Genomic DNA, 22,756 nt, shown 5'->3' with positions numbered 1-22,756 from the left:
GTTTAGATGAATCAAATGAACTTTTTTAGTTATCTCAACTTTGACATATCAATCAAACTGACTAAAAATATTAAGCTAATTTATTTTAAATATAATGAACACTACAAAAGTAGTTTGTTAAAAGTAGATAATTGAAAAGCTACTATGAAGCTATGGGAGGGAGAAATTCACTACCACACATTTTTTGTAACACGTTACAGTAAGTTAAACATGATCGAACAATACATTTATTACAGTATTCATGTTTGTTATTGAAAATACAGTTGTTCATGTTAATTCATAGTGCATTTAACAAGCATGAATTTAGATGTTAAAAATGTAAATGTTAAACAGTGATAGTTAAATTCTGTACAAGTCTTGTTTATATGTTAAATAATGAAACCTTATTATTAAGTGTGACCAGATTTTTCTATCAAAATCTGAGGTAGATTATTATGTTGAGACTATAACATCATGCTAAAACTAATATTATTCAAAGCAGAGCTGTATTGTTTTTCTGCTCATTAGGGATATTCAGCTTCTGTGTGTAAGTCAGGGAATTTGTTACAGTATCTTAAAGTGAGAACTTATATTTTTGCAAAACTGTCAGAAACATCTGCATTGTTAAAAGTGTCTTCATTTGTGTTTAGTGTTTCGCTTGTGCTCCTTGGATTTATTTTATTTAAGTGTACCCTGTTGAAACGCTGTTGAGTTTCACAAATTATGTGGCTTAACTGAAATTGCGCAATTCCAATGCTTTAGCAACTTCTTTTGTGAGAGAAAGTGCAATAATCAGTGAACAAACTGGTTTAATAACATTTATTCAAAGCAATACAATATCATCATCAAACTGTGATGGTAAAATATTCACACTCACAAAAAAAGACTAACATTTCAATCTGTTAAGTGACGTCATGTGAAGTGGCTTCCGGGTCTAAGTGCTATATCAAACTGTATGGGGAGACTCATCAAATGGTAATAATTTAAAAAATCATGATCGCAATGTATATATCCATGCCTAATATCTGATGGCCAGAAAGTAATAAAAAAAAAATCACAAATTGTTTAAATGTTAGTATCTGTGATGCAGCGTTAATGTATGATATGACTAAAAAGTGGTCATAAACAAATATTTTCTCTATTCAAATGAGTAGCGGTTTGGACCCGGAAACCATACATCACAACTTAACAAGAGAGTTACCCCTCTCCAAAAATCTGATTGGGTGCAAATTAGTGTTTACAAACAACCCAGTTTTGATTTTTCTTGATTGTGTTGAAGGGAATGTTCTCCATGATCAGCGTTTTTTAACCAGGATGTTTGCGACTCCATGAACTTGAGTGAGTTGAGGACAGTCCAGAGTTGCTAGAAGCTTCTGTGGGCCTGAGCGTTTGGGAACAAATGTTTCCGTCAGACGCACAGTCGCACCGCCTGTGATATCACTGAGGGGAAAAAAAAACAAAACTTCATTATATACATATATATATTTTTTATGCCTTTAAATATACAACATCATTTGGTTGATACATATTGGAATTTAATTGATCTGAATTAGTTGTTTTGAGATTCATGTTTTGCTAAATAGAATGCAAATACTTAATCCATTTTTCTGAATAAAACGTACATCATAAATAAAGTAGGCACAGACTAGGAAAATGTGAATAACTCAATATAAACCCAAACATCAGATAAAAGCTAGAACTCTAATACAGCGACTGAATGAAACATTATAATATATAATTAGAGCACTTTGAACATCATAAAAAATAAAGCCATGTACAACAAAACCAGTAATAAGGATCAGTTTTTTTTTAAATGTTTGGTTTGTTAGAATAAGACAATATTTGACAAATACAGCTACTTCAATATCTGGAGTCTAAGGATTTTTAAAAAGTATTGAGAAAAACACTTGTTTAAATTAAGTTCTTAATTGATGCATATTCCCAATCATAAATTATTTTAACAGAATCAATAAAATGAAATAAAAGTCTATTTTGACTCATTGTTGGCAATGCAGCTTAAGATTATTGAATTGCACTTAAGGTTTTGTGGTCCATCGTAATTAGGCTTGTGCCGGTATTCGGTAATGCGATAAATCACGGTAATGAATATGCACGATATTGTTATCGCGGGCACTTCAAAATACCGTGAAAAATAATAGATCCGAATTTATATTCTTAGAACGCGCCTTAGCTAATTTTCCATCAACCGCTTGAAGAAACACTGCATATATGCTGCGCAGAACTGATGCGCACTCTGATGTAAACAATCCCCACATGTAGAAGCCCTGTGTGCGCGGCGCCGCTGCCACCGCGCTATAATACTCACACGCGGGGGCGGCCTTGCCATCTGGCAGACCGGGCACTTTCGCGGTGGGCCGACGTACTTTTTGGGCCGGGCTGATCATCGTCTTATGATTTGATCGGCCCATAAAAGGCTTAGCAGCCTATCGTTTTTTTCTGCCTTATTGATTGACGCTGCTGTGATCTGTGACTCTCTGAAAGTAGATGCTTTTTTTCCCGGACAGACAGACCGGGCCGGCCCATGTGACACTGTGCAGCCCATTGGCTCTTTTCGGTATTGACATTGGGCTGGCCCAATCACAAACTCCTATTTTGGACTCCGTGTGAGCGTGCGTCGTCTGTGTGTATTTGTCAAAATAGTCGAGAGTCAGAGAGAAGAAACGCAAGGGAGGCGCAGAGAAATCGCGGGAAATACACCGGCGTTTCATTTAGCGATTCTGAAAAGTTCTCTGTTCATTCTAGTACACGGCTAAAAACGCAAATCACGTGACCACACGCTCTCTGCCCAGAGCTGCAGCCACTAGTTCAGCGGGTGAGCATAAACCCCAGGTGAGAGTTTAGTCCATGTCAGTCACTATAGTTGTTAAACGTGATATTGAATTCATCTTGTTGTCTCTATCTAACAATTCTTATGTCTTTTGAATCACTTGTTCTCAGTTAACTGTTTTGGCTGAGTGCAAAGATAAGCTAATATATTAATTTATGTAACCACATACACTGATTCTGCACATTGACTGATTGCTTACCTTTATCGTTTAAATTTAATGTACGTTATACTGTTATAATGGCCATTATTGGTTATTAAAACTGATATTCTGCAAAAGAGACAGTGTAAATCAAATATCAAAATGAAACAAATTTGACTTATATTATGTTTTCATTGTTTAGATAGTGAAACAGCAAGCAGGATGAGGTGAAAGGTTAAAATGTAACACTGTTCCCTTTGAAGATTTACCCATGCATTAGCAGGCAGTTTTTGTTATGTTTATTATTGAATATAGGCTGAGTGAATAGTGTATTGAATAAGCTAAATTGACTGTAGTGTATGAGTGTGTGTGAATGAGTGTGTATGGGTGATTTCCAATATTGGGTTGTGGCTGGAAAGGCATCTGCTGCATAAAAAATGCTGGAATAGTTGGCAGTTCATTCCACGATTGCTGATTAAAGACGGTTTCCCTTTGCGCATTCACTTTGATATAATTGCTCAAGTTTACTTTTATATTGTTTTATTTATATTTATTTGTATTTAAATGTTTGAAGTACTTTTAGTTAATTAAAAAGTTATTAAAGTTACTAAGTTGACGAAACTGAAGTTTCTCTAGTAAAATTACAATATCGTGATAATACCGTATACCGTGATAAAAGCTCAATCAATTAATCGCAGCATGAAAATGTGATACCGGCACATGCCTAATCGTAATGTAATCTGATTTTAAAATAATAAAGCGAGTAATAATGAATGCAAATATTGTCTAGTACATCAAAACACAATACTGATATTCATATATATTTGTGAATGAAATGTTAATTACAGTTTTTCTCAGTCACTTTGGTGCATTTCTCACAACACTATTTACATTTGCACAACTGTTAATGCATTTCACAAAACAATTAGTACAAACTGCAAAACCTAGTTGATAATCTGCAAAAGCGTGTCGCTTGCTCAAAATGGAGAACTCATTCCTCAAAAACAAGTATTGATGTCAATGAAAGTGTCAGAATAATTAAGATAAAGTCCTGACACCATTGTTTATGAACAAGATAGTCAAATGGCTTTGTCATGTTTTCATTATGACCATTTACTCTGTACAAAGTCAGATTTTGGTGACACTTCCTGAAAATGCTCAAGACAGCACTATATACTGTTTGCACAGCCGTTTAAAAACTACAGTAAAGTTAGACATTTTAGTGAGGAGTACAAGACACTGAATATGTATGTTTTACTGCATTTGCTCTTTGTAATTCTAATTTATTCACAGCATTGTGCAAAAGAATAAATACACCCTTATTTACAACAAACTTCCTTTGTGCACAACTGTAAACAATATAGCAGTACATATTGGAACTGAACCTACAATATACACAGCTCTGTGAATCAGTCATCAAAATGTTCAATTTAGAAGACATTTTCAGGAAAATAATAAAAGATTTTAAGGTTTTATTGAATTTGCTTGACAGATTTTTGACAACTAGTTCAAGATTTTTGTATGTAATGACTCAAGTAATGAAATAAGGACTATTAGTTTTATATGAAAAGACTATTCAGCATTCACAAGTTTAGTTCATTTTGACTGACATGATATAAGCAAATGATAATGTTATAAACAGCAGAGAGTTGTATGAAAGCAATTGTTGCATGTCCAAAAGCATCTGCAATTTGTTGGAAGAAATGAAAAGCTGCTACTGTGATGTGCACAACTGTTTTGAGAAATGCATGAACTGTTGTGCAAATGTAAATAGTGTTGTGAGAAACTAAATGATAGTGAAAACCATTAGACAGCACCTTGCGACACTGGGAAAATATCCAGCTTGAAACAGTGCTGTTGTGCTTTGTTATAATGATAATTCTTTGCTATTTAACGTTTCCCTAGACCATTGCTATTTTTGTTAGCTTCTTAAAAAATACGGTTATTGTTTATATATTTTATCCAGTATTGTCCTGCCCTTACCCATAGTGAATGGTTTTGACGTGCTGCAGTCCCAGTCCCTCCATCCGGAAGATGACATTTCTCAGCACAGACACCAGTGGATTCTGAAACTTGAGTTTGACTTTCAGCTCTTGGCCCACCACAGCGTCACCTACAGGCTGAGAGAGAGCATCACAAATCACACATAGTGTGACACATCTGATGTTTTTAATATTTAAAAGCAGCAGATGTTTATTTATTTTTGATTTCATGCATTAATAAATTGTTGCAAGTTCTTTTGTAAAATACAATACAATAACAGTAAACAGTGTGGCCTACAGAATGAGAGTAATGCTGCGGTCACACTAGAGTTTGTGTGCACGAAATTCTGTTGTAGAGTGCTGTGAAAAGGGGCGGGATTAAACGAGATGATTAGGTCCATGTTTTAAATTTCTGTCCAAATACTGCGAAACTTGTTGCATGATGATGTTGATTTGACGCATTCACGTGCGTATGAATGAACGTCTATGGGGAGAAAAGTCCAGTGTAACCACAGCACTCTCAACGTTAGGCTATTAGAAGGTCAGTACGACATTGTGATATTTTGCTACGATATGAAAGATGAATTGAATAGCTCTATTTGGAAAGTCTTCATTTAGATCTAAAGTGCCCAAACTTGATTGAGGGTTGTGAGCCAAACATATATACCAAACCCATATTTATTAAATTTGCCATGGATAATTTCCTTATTCAGTAATATTTAAAAATATCTAGAAATCTTTCCTTTAAATCATATTAATCATTACAGTAACATTTACTAATGAACTTCTTAGAGTAAAAACACAATTCTATTTATAGTTCAATGTGAACAACACAAGTGGAGCTGCTCCTAGATCTGCTCGCAGATATCTTATGCGTTGTCTGTCAAGTGATAATATTTACATTTTAAAATTCTGGTTCATTTACAACATTTAATTGAATCATTTCATTTCAGTTGGCTTATTTTGTAGCTTAGCAATAAAACAAATGCACAAACGTTACGTTAATTTTGAAATAATAAACAAACCTAATCCTGTGATGTGATTGTGACAGATACACACATTGCAATATCAATGCTCAAACGATATATATATATATATATATTGTTCAGCCCTAGTTTAATCTCACAAAAACTTCAGTTAATAATAAAGTATCTAACTACTCGGCACAATAAATATCTCTCACTGAATCTTTGTTGTTTATGCTAAATTCGGCGCGCTTACACTGCTCTTATTAGATGTTCAAATAGCTGTAAAAATATTCATCATTGTTATACAGCGTCATAAAAAATGCTGCTATCATTGATGTGCATATTGCACTTCCGGCCGGCCGCGTATCCGATCTAGACTTTACTGGTCTTCATTAAAGACCAGTCTTCAATTGGCTTTAATAAAGTCTTACCCTCGTAAGATCTTTGGTCAGCTTAGATTCATCTACTACGTTGTCAAGCCACCCAAGAATGGTTAAGCCAAATACAGTAAAATCTAACAGCATACACACACACACTCTTTATAAATGAGGCCCCTGGAGAATTGCAGAAGTTACATATTGTACAGAAAGTCTCCAAAACTACAATCTAACATCACCACAAATAACTAGAAAGGATTTCAGGAGGAAAACCTCTTCTCCAAATCAACATTGAGCTTCTTCGGCTTATTGTTTTGTCAACGAAGCAAAAGATGTGTGTGGATTCAGAATTGACAATGTTTGTTTTGCTAGTGCACACTGTTAGGTCAACAATTAATCTGTGCAAGTTAATCCACTGAAAATAAACTGTTTTGGTAATCTTCAATCAAAGTCTGAGCATTAGCTTTGTGTTTGGAGAGGTGATCTTTCTCTAATGATGTCAGTTTGATGCTTAGGACACAATTTTTTAGCCACGTCCATCTTACCATTAGTTTGCTATGAGGGAATGATGTGCAAAAATAAAGCCCAATATTCTGTTTCAGCTGGAAGTTCATCAACATACTGAAAATCTCAGCAACTTCCCTTTGAAGCAGACTTTAAACAAAGACATATTCTACCAGCCTTCTTTTTGATACTTGTGAGAGTGCGGTGGACTCACAGTGAGGATGAGGTCTGGTGTGCGCAGTCTGAAGGTGAAGTGTTTGGCCAGAGTTTGTTTGGTTTCAGTGACGCGTCCAGACAGAGAGAGAAGCAGCGACGTCTGACCCTCCAGCTGCTCCTTGTACTCCTCATACTGCAGGATCCACTCCAGAGACTGAACTACACACACACACACACAGTTATTTTAGTTTTATTTATACTCTTTATAAAATACTTTAAATCATGTTCATATTATTTAGTTTTAGAAATGTTGTTGTGTGCATTAAAAGAGTTTTTGCTTGCTGTGTCTTTATTTTTGATTTACAAGTGTACAACACTATACGACTGTCACTGTGTTATTTACGCACTCTTCAGACAACACAACTTCAGATTAGAAGTTCTACACGCATTTTTCCGGCATCTGTCAATTTGAATATTTTGCGAGCGTGTCTGTGAATTTTAATTACAATCCATATATTTTAAAGGCTGTTTTCTCATAAATCTACACTTCAGCAGCTCTTCCAGACAACAAACTAGCTCTATTCTGAGGGTTTACACATCCTAAGTAATTACATTTTCAAATTATGTAGAGATAAAAGATTTCCAAAATCTTTTACAAATTCCTTTAGTTCTAATCTTTTTTTTAATATATAAATATTAGTGTTTAGATGTTTGTGGCAAAGATGTATTAGTGCATATTTAAATAATGCTAGATTTGAATATGAAAGCATAACATTATAGAATTCTTGTAATGCACCATATTCACTTGCAGTGTCTTGCAGTGTAAGGGACAGAGCGTGGAAAAATAAAGATATTCAAGATACAAAATATTCTGAAGAACGCTGGAAAAAGCAGCAATTGTCATCCATAGTAGGAACCAAAGATAACAATGGCTACAAAAAAAGTCAATGGCTGTTTGTTTTTCTGGCATTGTTCATTATACAGTGCTCAACATATATAAGTACACCCCTCACAAATCTCTTTTAAATTCATATTTTTAATAGGAAGCTCTACAATATAATATTTGTGCTTATACATTAGATTAGTCAGTACTGATGCCAAATCTGAAGCTTATCTAACAAAATAATTTACAATAACGGTCCAAAAACTAGTGCAGAAAATATTAAATACAAATTAAAAAAAAAAAAAGAGGAAAACTCCAAAAGCAAAAAATAAAAAAGAATTTAGTTGAAATGTTGTAGGTTGTAGTATTTTTTGCAACATTTTGCTTGAATTTAAATGTATTATCTTTCAATTTCTCAAGATGTTTGGTGAATAAAATATTATTTTAATAAATATATCTGTTTAATAAATCTGTTTTGTTCAAATTCACCAAAATACATTGCCTATATTCACTGAGAAATGGAGAAAAACGTTCATTTTCAAAATGGGGTGTACTCAATTATGCAGAGCACTGTATCTTTCTTTTGTGTACAACAGAAGGTAAAAAACAGGCTTGGAACAAGTCAAGCTTATTTTATTCAACTAAAACTATTAAAAGGAAACATACGTTAACTGAAAAAAAACATTATTATTTACAAACATATTTTCCACTTAAAAGTAAAATTACCTATCTTCTATATTTTAATCATTTGTAAAAATAAATAAATAAAAACTAAGCATGTTTAACTACATATCTAAAGAAATTTGTATGAATTCTTCATTATTTTTACTTTGAATCCAAAACTATGCAAAACTGCAATGAGTTAGTGTTTGTTGAAACAATTATTATATATGTTTACAATATATATGTTTATATATGTAACAATTATATATTTTTAGTAAGTTAAAAGTTATCGTAAGCTGTGCTAAACTGCTCTGGTCTACACAGAACATGTTCGGTTAACTGATAAACTAGAGTTAGTAAAACCGAAACTGACACTAAATATATAAAAAAACTAAATAGAAATGTGCTCACATAAACAATAGTGCTGGGCAAAGGTGAATTACGATTAACTGCATACACATTATTATGTATATATAAATACACACATACATGCATTAATCTACATTAACTTATATTTAGGTATGAAATATGTCACAAGTGATTACACCCCCCACATTTCTGCAAATATTTATTTATAGCTTTGCATTGGACAACACTGCTGAATTGACTCTTTGACATAATGAAAATTAGCAAGTGTAAAGTTTTGTAAGGCAGTGTAAATTTACTGTCCCCTCCAAATAACTAAAAACACAGCCAACAATAGCTGAACCCCTGGCAACAAAACTGAGTACACCCCTAAGTGGAAATGTGAATATTTTGAATGATTTTCCAGCACGGCTTTAATTCTCTTGGCATGGAGTTGACCAGAGCTTTACATACATCGTGTCAAAGAGTCATTTCTGCGGTGTTGTCCTATGAAAAGATATTAATAAATATTTGCAGAAATGTGAGGGGTGTACTTACTTTTAAATATCTATGTAACAAAATAGTTCTGTATCTGTGTGTGTATGTATGTGTATAAATTATATATTTATATGAAAATACACACATATTATGTCAAAACAAACTTATTTTGGATGTGATCATTCGCAATTCTTTGCCCAGACCTAATAAAAACTAAAGTAAAATGAACAAAATTATTAAATGAAACAAACTAAAACTAGCCTGAAATGTGCAGCAAATGTACAAATAGTATTGAAATAAAACTAGAATAACCTTGAACAACTGAAGTATGAGTAAATGATGGCAGAAATGTAACAACTTTAGCTGGAGTCTGTGTGTGGAGTCTGCTCACCCTCATGAGGTTTGAGTTGAGCTCTGGTCTGGTCTTTCCTCAGGAAGGCTTTGTGGTGTTCAGTGTAGTCTACGGCTTCCACACGGCTCTGGAGATCCACAGTCCGAGCAGAGCTGCTGCTGTTCTTCAGCACAATGAACAACACGGCGTCCTGACCCAAACACGCTCCACTGTCCTCCATGACCACATCCACAGTCACGTCTCCTCCTGCTGCACTACTGCTGCTGCTGCTACTACTGCTGCTGCTGCTGCTACTACTACTGCTGCTGCTACTACTACTACTGCTGCTGCTGCTGCTACTACTACTACTGCTGCTGCTGCTGCTGCTGTTTCTGGGCAAGTAGATGGAGCGCTTGGAGCCAAAATTACAGGCTGCTTCCACTGCGCTGCGCTCCTCTGAAGAGCCTGATGGAGGAGACACAGCACACACTTAATCTGTGTTCACACTAGAGCTGAGTCATATGATGAGATCTATATGCATGTATATATCATACAAACAAAATAAAAGTCTACCATTCTATATTATGCTCTATCATTTATTTCACGGTGTTACAATATAAATTATTTACTGTAACACTTGTCATAATTTATATGAGCGCCATGTTACTCGCCATTATGGGGATGCAGCCAGAGACATAAAGAACAGAATCGCGAGGATTGTCTTGAAAGTACAATGTTTACATTACACAATGTTTTATAGGTTGCACCTGTAACCTTTACTTTTTTTTTTGAAAAGTGTTTTATATTTAATTATTATCATCCCTTTTATATTTCTACATTTTTAATCAAACACTTGACCTGAAGTTCTACATAAAATGAGAAATGTTGAGATGGTTTAAAATCACGATTGCATTTCTCAATTAGGCAAGTTATTGTATAATGATAGTTTGTTCTGTAAACAATCGAAAAAACTAATATTGCTTAAGGGGGCTAATAATTTTGACCTTAAAATGGTTTTAAAAATGTAAAACTGCTTTTATTCTAGCCGAAATAAAATAAGACGTTTTCCAGAAGAAAAAATATTATAGGAAATAGTGAAAAATTCCTGAATCTGTTCAACATCATTTGAGAAATATTTGAAAAAGAGAAGAAAAAAAAATTCACGAGGATAAATTTTAACTTCGACTATGTATAGGACATGTGATCAGCAGAGGACAAAAAAGAAAGACGACGAGATGTATATATTTCTGTGTTTTAAATTAATAATAATACCAATAACAATTCTAAAAATAATAATAATATTCTTTATATAAATGTTTGATATTGGCCACACAATTACATTTTATTTTTGTTTTATCAGTTTTAGTGTTTAGCAGTTTAATAGACTCGCAAGTAGGGAAGCACAATTAATCGAAGAAAAAAAACAAATCACCATCTCGATTTGACCCCGACACGATCTTAATCCAGCACTTCTACAATTCAGCCAATTATATTTTCAAGTTCGGGAGAACATAAAGGCAGTCGCACAAGTCCTCACATTGTTTTATATGCATTGCTCAGCAACATGGACACCTCCAAACAGTGTTAAAATGGTCACATACTGTATTTATAAGGTGTAATTTACCCAAAAATGTTGCTTTTGTCTTCTTGTAATTATGCAATGATGGATTTTTTGACGGCAGCCATGACATGGGTGTACTTTGCAGTGAAAGTGAAACTGAAAACGTACACATCATTTAAACGCTCATGTCACATTTTGGACTTATCATTACGACAAGCATTTGATATGTTTCTTCTTTCATAGTGAACACAGCGTTGTGCATGAGAATAAACTTGTAAGTTAAAGTACTCTAGCCTATATAAAGTTGAATATAATGCAAGAGGGAATATGATAAAGACAAATGTCTCATTTTACCAGTGAAAAAATGGTCTAATAATGTTGTTAATGACAGATTGCAAGCATATGTCTAAAACATAAGAATTCAACTTCAGAATCACGAATAGTTGTATTCAGGTTTCATCATTTTACTGTGCATTAACAACAAGGATTAAATTAAGTCTATTCAAGTACACCATTCCAGGTCTATGCAAAATTGAGTATTTTAACCAACAGTAGACCTACACATAGGCCTAATACTATTATATTGTTTATCTTACCATATGTTTCAGAAATAACAATAATAATAGCCTACTCATTAACCTTTATTTTACATCTACAGAATCATGAGAAAATCATGATCTTGATTAAGCAAAAAAAATAAATAAATAAAAATAAAATAAATCACGATTGTCATTTTAGCCAGAATCGTGCAGCCCTACACCCAAGTAATATTTAACAGGTTTATAGCCTACTTTCAACTTCAATGTCTGGACAGATCCATACACCACCACCGCTAGTCGTTTCCACTAACTCGCTTTAGTGCTCGTGTACACAGAATATAACTTTTCCTGTAATTTAGTACTCTTTATTCCACGTGATAAATAAACTACTGTTGCAAACAATTTATTTGTGTTGAATTTAAACAAACAAATTAAATTGAGCAATGTTCAACTTAATTTTTTTAAGTTAAGTGGTTGTAAACAATTTATTTGGGCTGAGTTTAAACAAACGAATTGAGTAAATCCAAGGAATCATCTTTGAATATTTTGTGTAGTTACTCAACAATTTGAACTGTAAAAATATTAAATCCAGTTGAATTGAGCAGCCAAACATTTCACCCTGAACAAAAAAAAAAAAATACAATCGCTAAAGAATTTTTCACTTTCCTTTTCCTTAAGCTTAGTCCCTGAATTTAAATTTTTTATAAAATTTTTATTAGTTATTAAATACATTTTTATACATTGGTAATATCATCTAAACTTATGAAACTTTCAGGCACTACATTTCAGGTGCTAGGCTGTAGCACTGAATAAATGAAGACATCAGGACAGATGACTTGCAGAGGATAATATAAATGTGCGTACTGGCATTATTTATAATGTACATAGAGCGCACATGATCATAATGTGAAAATGTGAGAGCGGAAAAAGTGCACAGCCATGCACGCATTTCATAATCTTGCATATTGTCAGCGGCTTCGTCATACACGCACATTATAGGCAGGGCTTGACATTAACACCCGCAAATAGATTTTAGCTGTGGCGGGTTAGACGGACACTCCTACTAGCCACTTTGGCTGGTTGAAAATATTTTTTAAATTGTGGTTTTCGTAAAAAGCATGGTTCGACAGTAAACATGGACGTCAATCGTGCAAATGTGATCTTACAATCGAGAAGCAGCACGACTGACAAAAATAATTGTGTTCGCTGGAGCAAAAGAAAGCAGGCGAATACCGAATGAGAGGATGATCACTGTTTTAAAAGCGTGCGCGCTCCCGTTTACTTGCATGAAGCAGCCATGCCTAGACTTGGAAACGTAACTGGTGTGATCGGTTCTCTTTGATATAGACTGAACAGAAAGCGATGATCGTGCACCCACAGTCCTGCCCCTTTCAAGAGCTCAAGATTAAAAAATATTTCCTTTCGTAAGCAGCAGTGGTTGCTGCTCTCGCTTTCAATAATCTTTGAACAGATTATTAATTGGCCTAACGTTATCGTTAACCGTGTGCGCGTGATCATACTTTCATTATCACACACCTGCTTTCTTTTGCTTAGTTATTTTTATTAATATGTTTTAATTATCCTTCTTTTACAATAACATTGCTTAGATATGAGATAAACTTTCCATTTATGTTAACAGGTAATCCTGGACCTTTAGCCAGGACAGATTACTGTACATATTTCAGACACATGAAAAAAAAATAAAATGAATGAGGAGGCAAGTGGACATAATACAAAGTTTAAATTAAGTCATTTTAGCATGCCAAAGTCCAATATTTGCATATAAAATATATTTTCCCAACAGCAAAATTGTGGCTAGTGAAAATGGCGAGTGGCTAGTAATGTTGGAAAATAGAGATTATATTAGAATAGATTGATAATAGAGATTTAAATCCCATTATGTAACTGACTGTTCCCATATTGCAAATAAAAAAGCAATACAAAATTCTAGCATGAAGCATCCTTAATCAGTTGTTTACTGTTCTGACCTTCTGGGTGTTTGTAGAGGTGTGTGATGTCCACTCGCTGATCTGAGCCCACAGCTTTGGTGCTGATGCAGTGTCCGACAGCATTTTCGTCCACTTTAATCACTGTGAAGGAGCCGTTACTCTGCCGCTGCCAGAACACTTTATCACTGTTCACCTACAACACAAAGACAAACATTTACCACCAACATGTCTTCATTCCAATACCTTAAGTTACGTCAAGATTTAAAAACTGCACTTATGTCCAGTGTTTTGTTCACATTTATGATTATGTTTATTTATGTAGCACCGTGATCCTGCGAGACACGCAATTCCTTCCACGTCGTGTCCACACATGAAGCAGAATGACAATCAAATTCAAGTTGTACTTTAATTTCCACAAATTCATGATCAATCCTCACTTACATTAACAATCAATTGATCTGAGAGAGAGAGAGAGAGAGAGAGAGAGAGAGAGAGAGAGAGAGAGATTGTATTGCCATTTCAGCTTCTCTTGACTTCTTCATGGCAAGACAAAACAATCTGTTCAAAACAATCTGTTTTAAAAGCTCAAGGTTGTTTTCGTTTGATCCTCGGCTGTCTTATCAAACTGGTTCAAAACTGGTATACAGAGATAGGAACTAGGATGGGAGATATTTTATAAATATATCACATTTCTAAAATAATAAAGCATTCTAATAATAAAAAAGACAACAACAGCAATAATTAATACATAAACAATAATAACTAGATTATTAAAGTTTGTCAAGACCTGAGGCTGGCTTGGCAACCCCCTTTGGTAATAGTTTATTTAGTTTAAAACAGTTCGAAAAAGAATGAACGGACAAACGGATGGATTAAAGCAATTCGTTACGTATATGTTTAACAGTTTGGTTTCTGTTGCAATATTGGCTTTTTAGGGAAACTGTTCTTTTAGTAAATGTCCATGAGTGAGTCTCATGTGTCCAATACGGCATCTCGTGTAAACAATATCATCATGTCTTGAGGTAAATTTTGTTTTAAAAAAGAATAGTTTGGATTTCAGAAAGTCACAGACGAATTACCAGTTTGTAAACATCGAGGATGCGCGGATGTTGTAGAAGGTTGCAGAAAAAAATAGCCTTTATAGCAAGGGTGTCGCCACACCAGAATGAACCACCAACTATTCCAGTATATGTTTTATGCAGTGGATGCCCTTCCAGCCGCAACCCAGTACTGGGAAACAGGCATAGACTCTCTCTCACTCACACACACACACAGTCTAGCCATTTTAGTTAATTCGATAGCGCATGTGTTTGGACTGTAGGGGAAACTGGAGCACCTTGCACTCCTTTATGGTTCCTGTTAGGGCTGTTTTGGCAGCGTTGTCTATTTATTGATTGATTGATTTATAATATATAATTACTTAATAATATGAGATGTGTTTACTTTAGTGGCACTTCTCAAATCACGAGCATCATCACCCAATGGAAAATGTTTTTACAATAAATAAGGAAAGATTTTAGACAACTTTTTTTTTTAAATTAGTTTTTTCTTAAAACAAGATCATCTGTCAATGGTGTAAACCAAAAAAACTTAAAGCTGAAAACAAGATTATTTTGCTTCTCCCACTGGCAGACTATTTCTTGATTTAATTTTTTAGATATTTGGACTAAATACAGGACAAAAACTCGAAATATTTTTAGCAGTGTATGTAGTGAGATTGCATGCAACAATGAAATATGAGGAAAATATATATTGTCATCAACCACGATTAAACATGAAACACATTGTGATGGATGGAGTCTTAAGGTCAGCATGAACTGAAATCTCCGACCATTTTTTTTTGTATTGTGAGACAGTTCCTAAAGAAACTCAATATTAAATGAGAAAACAGTGGGCGTGGCTTGTTTTTCTACTGCGAGCTGATTGGATGTAGTAAAGCAGGCTTTTCATTCAAAGAGATTGGGGAAAGGGTTTTAGGGGAGTTAATGCAACCTAACAGACACCTTCTCACATTTCGGTTTGTTGTCATTACTGACAGTTGTAGGGGCGTGGTTAAGTGTATTAGCCACGCCCAATACCTCAGACAGACCTAATCTGACAATTTAACTGAAAACAAACAATCAGATTTAAATTAAAAATTACAAAGGCAAACTTTTCTTAATGACATGCACAGATGAATTGTTCACCACAAAACTAGCAATGCAAGCTAACAAATAATAGGTTTTGTTTTGATTTCATTTGTACTTTAAAAAACACAGGAAAGAAAGAGTCATACTTCGGCAAAAACGAAGGGTGTGTCGTATTTGAGGTAGACCTGTCCACTGCGCACTGCAGCTACAGATGTGGGTCCGCAGCGGAAAACACCCTGACTGGTTTCCTGAGGGGTCGCATCAACAACCTGCCAACCTCCAAAACCTGCAGGCAGATCCGGCCGGGTCATCCAGGACTCATTCCACACATGGAAGTTCCTAGAGAAAAGCAGAAAACGTAAAGCACTCAAAATTGGCTTTTGCTGCTTGTTCAAACTACTTATTTAAAACGAGTTTAGGTTGTTTTTGGGACAACCTAAGTGCTTTGGAGCCACTGAAAATTGTAAAAACTATTAGGTTAACTTAATAGATTTGTGTTGGGACAACATGAATGAACTGTGTGGAACCCAGTATTTTTACAGTGAGGGATAGTTCACTCAAAAATGAAAATTCTGTCTTCATTTACTCCTCCTCCACTTGTTCTAAACCCCTTTCTGCTGAACACAAAATAAGATATTCTGAAGAATGCTGAGGGGGGAGAGGACAGCCATTGACTTCCATAGTATTTTTTTGTTTCTACTATGAATGTCAATGACTGTCCCTCCACACCCCCACACCAAACATTCTTAAAAATATCTTCTTTTGTGTTCAATAGAAAAAATGAAATTCATAATAAGATTTTAACCACTTGAGTTAGATTAAATAAGCTGTATTATGCACCATTCAAACATTTGAAAATAGTTAAATTTTTAGCATTTATTAAAAGTATTTTATGCTCACCAATGCTGCATTTATTAGACACAAATACAATCAAAACAGTAATAATGTTGAATATGGAAACAATGATAATATCATTAAAAGTACCACAGCACTCACAAACGACACATTCAACTGTTTACGTGACAATAAAGATATTTATAATGTTACAAAATAGTTTATTTTAAATAAATGCTACTATTTTATTACCTTATTTTCCAAGCACTTTCCATCTGCATATTATTTTCATTATTCTAATCATCATGAAAAGTAAAATGCATCACAGTTTCCACAAAAATATAAAGCAGAATAATAAGAAAAGAATCATCACTAACAATTTATCAGCAATAATAAATGATCACAATGAAGAAATTAATCATCAAATAAGAATAATTCATTTCTGTAAAATCATGTGACAAGATGACAAACAATGACAAAATTCAGCTTTATGAGATTTTATTCCAAAAAAACTTCCTTCACAAAAAGAAAATACAAATATACATACTAGGGTTGTGCGATTAATCGAAATTGAATCGCAATTGCGATTTGAAACGCTGCAATTAGCTTATCGAAAGAGGCTGTGATATGAAATGAGTTATTTAATTTCCCCGGCCCAGAGCAAATGCGTGTCTGCCGTCTGTGTGTGACAGTCTTACTAGCCAACTGAGTGAGCACAATTTCATTCTGCCCAATCAGAATTGCGCAACCGAACTATGCTAAACGCCCACACACACACACACAAAAAAAAAAACACACACACACACAAACAAGAAAGTGCTGACAATTGGGATGATCCCATCCGCTGCTTCATAAACATGAAAGAAAAACAGCACATGGCTAATATGGGAATTTCATGGTTTCAAAGTCACAAAAAATTTACTATGATGTTTTGATAACTTCAAGTGTATTTCACGATGCAGGTATGTTCGTTGCCTGTAGTGACTGACTGTATTTTAATGTACTATAAAAATATAATTTGTCATTTCATTTTCATAGGACAGTTATAAATAGATGCATTAATAGCAGAATTTTAAAGCAGTTTAACGATTTAAATGCTTCTTATTGAATATTACCTCATTCAATGCGACTATACACATGATTTTACAGAAAGCTTACGACCTACAAACTACGGTTTAAGAACATGTTAACAAATTTAGTTACACACTAGCTAGTAGTTACAAAGGCCCTAGAATGGACTTTACCTTCCAGTTTAAGAAAGAACTTATGAACAGCTGGTGCAACCCTACCCAGGAGATAACTCATGCCATAACGCACTACCTCGATAAAGACACATTGCCTTTTAATGCAGTGACCAAATAGGGATTTAAAAAACTCATCTAAATGCAGGATAGAAGATATACACCTCAGTCTCTTATCTATTTTAGCCATTTTGGAGGTGACAATTCTTTTAAGTTTAAATATTTCACAATAATAGAATTTTCTCAGTAATCTTAATTAAATAAATGCAGCCTTTGTGAGCAGATGCGACTTCTTTCAAAAACCTTAACAAATCTTTTTACCCATGTGTAGACCACTAAAATACAACCATCAAAAGCAAAACTGCTAATGTCAAATATTTTTAATTTCAGCTAGTTGCCTATGTCACATTTTCACTGAACATGACCACAAAGCCATGTTGCACAGGCTAATTAAGCAGGAAATGGCATTGTATTTTATGTCAAACTCATTAGAATATTAGGTAAAGATCATGTTCCATAAAGACATTTAGCAAATTTCCTACAATAATTATACCAAAACTTTTTTTTTTATATATATATATAACCTTGAAAAACTTCAGATTCTAGATTTTTTTAAGTTTTATCTCAGCCGAATATCGTCCCATCATAACAAATCTTATATCGATGGAAAGTCATTTATTCTGCTTTTTAAATCTCAAAACATCTACATAATTAAAAAAATAAAAACTAACTGGTTTTGAGGTCAAAATACTGAAATTAAAAATTAATTGAAGCTACACGTTTGTTGCTTTATGCACAAAGGTGTTTTTCAGCCACCGATAAACTTTTGGTAAAAGATTGATGTGACTATCTTCAATTTCATAAGGTTCCTTTTACAACATCGATAATGTAATGCAATCAAAACATAAAATTAATCTGTTTAATAGGTCTAACAATGTATTTGGTTGTTAAAGTATAAAACAAGATGAAAGACCGTCAGGAGCAGCAGCTGAGCGCTGAAGTCCCATTGAAAATACTGTGGTAAAATTAGTGCTCATATTTTAAAGACATGGCATGGAAAGTGGGCATGGGACGATAACCATTTTCAAGGTATACCGCGGTTTGGAAAAGCCAAGGTTTTAAAACCAACAAAAGTTTCTGTAATACCGTTCCTAAGGAATGTGTAAGATTTTTTTTATTTACGTTTTTTTAGGACAACAGTCTTTCCAGCAGAAACGATATCCAAAGATGCCGTTTTAAATTGTGAAGAAATCAGTGTTTTTGAAACTAATGAAAACAGTGGAAGACGATGATTCATATGAATTATTTAGTCTGACATGTTTACTGCTCCAAAATATTTTTCAAAATAAAATATATTGTTTTTTTTAAAGGGGAAAAAAAGTTTTTTTTTTTACCCAGACATTTAAAAAGAATATATTTTAGATCAGTAATCACAATAGCGTGAAATTTTTATCCAAGGTTATCATACCGTCAGAACCTTTACTGACCCATGCCTAGACCCACACAGAATCTGCACGCACAGAATTTCCACAGATTTTTAGCCCATCATTGATTCTGTTTATTTACTTTTGTAAATGTGTGTAAAATTATATTTATTCATTTTTAAAATTCATTTCAGTAATATTATAGACTAAAGTGAAAATATTTATATGATTTATTTACAATACAGTTTATACAGTGATATTTTCTGTCTTTTCCTAGATCTATTATATGAGAGACTTGCTTTGTTTACCAAATAAAGTGGATCTAATTGGATTTGCATTGCAAACATTAAATAAAAGTTAAAAAGGTATTACTTTTTATTTCACATATTAAGTTTTAGTAGGGATACTCCCAAATAATTCAGCATAAATCCGCAAATTTTTAACAAAATTCTGCGCAGAAATATCAAAAAATGTCCGCAGATTTTGTGTGGCCCTACCCATGCCTAATGGAAAATCTGTAATTTTCCATAGATCATTGATTTTAAATGCGGCTAGTTTATAATGGATTAAATTAAAAGTCCCCCTGCATAACATGATATACCCATGATATAAAATAAACAAGAACTCCAAGGTTACTAAAATGTTAAAAACAAAAATACAAAGCACCACCACCAACAACATTAATATAGTAAATAACACTGGATTGTACTTACCAGATTGAATCGCGGTTTAAGTCTTTAATCTCCTCCAGTTTCTCGTCTAAATAAACATCAGTTGTCAAAGAAACATCGGTGTCATGAGCGGAGCTGAAGTTTGAGACGGGCCGTGTGGGCACGCCAAAACACCGCAACACTGGGAGAAAGCGAGAGCAAAATTACCACCTATTGTACCGTATATCCAAAGTACCAAGGTAAATAATAAAGAGACAGTGTTGTTACTGTTCAATAAAAACCAACTTTAACTGTTACCTCAAAAGTCCATCTTTCTGGTCCTGTTTAACGTTATATTTGGTACAAAAAACGTTAACCTAAGCGTCATTGGGTAACGTTTCCGTTAAATTCGTTTTACATTGTCCGGTCACGCACCTAAAACCATCGAGTAACGTTAGCTCTTCAACATCTCAAATATTACACTAACAAAACTTGAAGGCTTGTAACAAAAATACTACACTTTAACTTATTTATCTCCGAAATGACTGAGTGGCCACGCGATGAACAAAATCCCAAACATCTTTAGCGCGATGCTGTCTTGGGCGTCTCTGATTGGCTACTCCGTGTTCACACTCTCAAGAATCTTGTCAGTGATTGGCGAAAATGATCGTAAGGACAAACAAACACATACATTAACTAAAAGATAAAATAAATAGTAAATTAATACAAGTTATTGATTCAAAATCTCCCCAAAATACAGCAATGAATGCTACAATATACAAATCAGCACAGCAGTTCTAAAAACAACAGTTAAGGGGTGGAACTCGAACACTTGAAGAGTGCTGAAAAGATAAACACGGCATACACTGTAAGAATGCACATATCTATAATATCTATAAAATATCACATATCTATAAAAGCACATATCACAGATCTATAATGAAAGCATTCCATTACTTCAGAAACTGTTTGTGCTCATTTAAGAGAAAATTTGCAGTTTAAAATAAAACATGCAGGACGGCGATGTTTACATATTATTCAGCGTATTTGTCTGTTTAAACATACACCCGAATCCAAAGTGTCCTGCACTTTTGCTCCTCTGAAAATGGTGTGTACAGAAGCTGATCTGGGATCAGTTTATTATACGGAGCGCATCTGTCAGTTAGCGCTTTAAGAGGTTGCATATGAAAGGCGACGATCGACGCACAACTTTAATGTAAAGAAAGTGAAAGCAGACATTTTAATATTAATTTTAGCAAGATTTCAAGATTAAAAATATATCAGAAATATAGGAAAATACTTAATGATAGGATGATAGTGGGATAGAATGGTAAAATACGGGAGAATTTCGGCAAAGACGGGAGGGTTTACATGAATGAAGTCAACAGGAAGTGATTGTGGAAAAATTTTGCGAGATGACGCAAAACATCTTTGCGAGGGAACGCGAAAAACTTAAAAATATGTTTTCCTATTACTCTGTTTTTTTCTCCCACCCAGTTATATTTTCTTCCACCTATTTTTCCCCCACCATCACGTCCGTTCCGGGTCTCCATACACTTCACCCAGAAAACACAGCAGGTTTCCACATGAAAAAGACATACTATGGTAATATATAGTAATTACAATAGTGTTTTTGAACCACACTACAGTAAATGACTTGAATGAATCTATGGTAATACAACAACAAATTATCAAAAACTGCTTAGAGTATATTATACTACACCACATGTAGTAAAAACTAAAGTATACTACAGTATTTATTATCAATTCACTATATGCAGTCAATATACAGTATAATGTAGCTTTCATTAAAATATTGTTGTGAATACTATAATAAATTTTTTATATAGTGTGGTTAAAAAAAACTATAGTAATTACTTTAAACTACTTTAGTATATTTTTTTCTGTATGGTTCCCTTTTGCTTGACATAAACTTGAACATTCTGGGAATAACTAAAGTGAATTTGCAGTGTTTTAAAAAGATATAGTGTTTTAAAGGGAAATGGTTTGACAGAGTCAGCTTTACTATTAGAGTGTCAATGTAGCTTTGCTGAGCTTGTGATATAAATAAAATTAAAGTCCTGTGTTTAGTGCAGATACATTGGGCAATCATGCATTAAAAATATTGCGTGTTAAGGCACTTCAGGGAACCTGGATTAACTGCTTTAACAACAATTAATTATAATTCCTACTTAATGATGACTATAATTCAGTCATATTCATATTTTTGTATATTCACATAAATGTTAATTGATTACTCATATAATAGCTTACTAACAAGAAAGCCAGTTATTAAGAGACAGCACCCTAAAATGTTTATGTCCTCACCATTTAGTCACACTCAAGTGGTTTTAAACTTTTTGAACACAAACTTGAACTGAATAGAAGATATTCTGAAGAATATTGACAAATAGCAGCCATTGACTTACATAGATGTTTCCAGAAATGAGACAAAATTAAGTTTATACTGCAAACAAACAAAAAACACAACATTTCTTAGTTTTTGTTGTGTTTCTAGTCCAAATATCTAAAAAAAAAAATCTTAAATCAAGAAGCTTTTTATAAACAAGTTAAAAATATTGTTTTATTTTCAGAAATAATTAGTAAAAATTAAGTGAGTTAAGTGAGAAAACAGGCAAAATAATCTGCCAGTGGGGTTAGAAAATGAAGCGAAAACTACACTGTAAAAAAAAAATCCATAATTTTACAGATTATGTTAAAAAAAATGTAAATAATGGCTGTTAAATTACAGAAAT

At 33.8% G+C, this 22,756-nt stretch overlaps 1 protein-coding gene across 1 annotated transcript in view; it reads right to left on the bottom strand.

Moving 5' to 3' along the window:
• Nucleotides 1–1,138: 1,138 nt before the first annotated feature.
• Nucleotides 1,139–22,756, bottom strand: part of tgm1l5 (transglutaminase 1 like 5) — a 35,381-nt gene continuing 13,763 nt past the window's right edge. Inside the window, exons 6-13 of the mRNA XM_056449580.1 lie at nucleotides 20,064–20,202; nucleotides 15,998–16,190; nucleotides 13,762–13,915; nucleotides 10,043–10,138; nucleotides 9,734–9,937; nucleotides 7,012–7,172; nucleotides 4,950–5,086; nucleotides 1,139–1,419 (exon numbers count right to left, since the gene is read on the bottom strand). Of these exons, the coding sequence (XP_056305555.1) occupies nucleotides 1,275–1,419; nucleotides 4,950–5,086; nucleotides 7,012–7,172; nucleotides 9,734–9,937; nucleotides 10,043–10,138; nucleotides 13,762–13,915; nucleotides 15,998–16,190; nucleotides 20,064–20,202 (1,229 nt within the window). The 3' untranslated portion in view covers nucleotides 1,139–1,274. The remainder of the gene's footprint in view (nucleotides 1,420–4,949; nucleotides 5,087–7,011; nucleotides 7,173–9,733; nucleotides 9,938–10,042; nucleotides 10,139–13,761; nucleotides 13,916–15,997; nucleotides 16,191–20,063; nucleotides 20,203–22,756) is intronic.

Source organism: Danio aesculapii, chromosome 23, assembly GCF_903798145.1.
Source record: "Danio aesculapii chromosome 23, fDanAes4.1, whole genome shotgun sequence".
In the NCBI taxonomy this organism is placed as follows: Eukaryota; Metazoa; Chordata; class Actinopteri; order Cypriniformes; family Danionidae; genus Danio; species Danio aesculapii.
The sequence above is the reverse complement of the archived record's forward strand: the minus strand, read 5'-3'. Positions and strand labels throughout refer to the sequence as shown.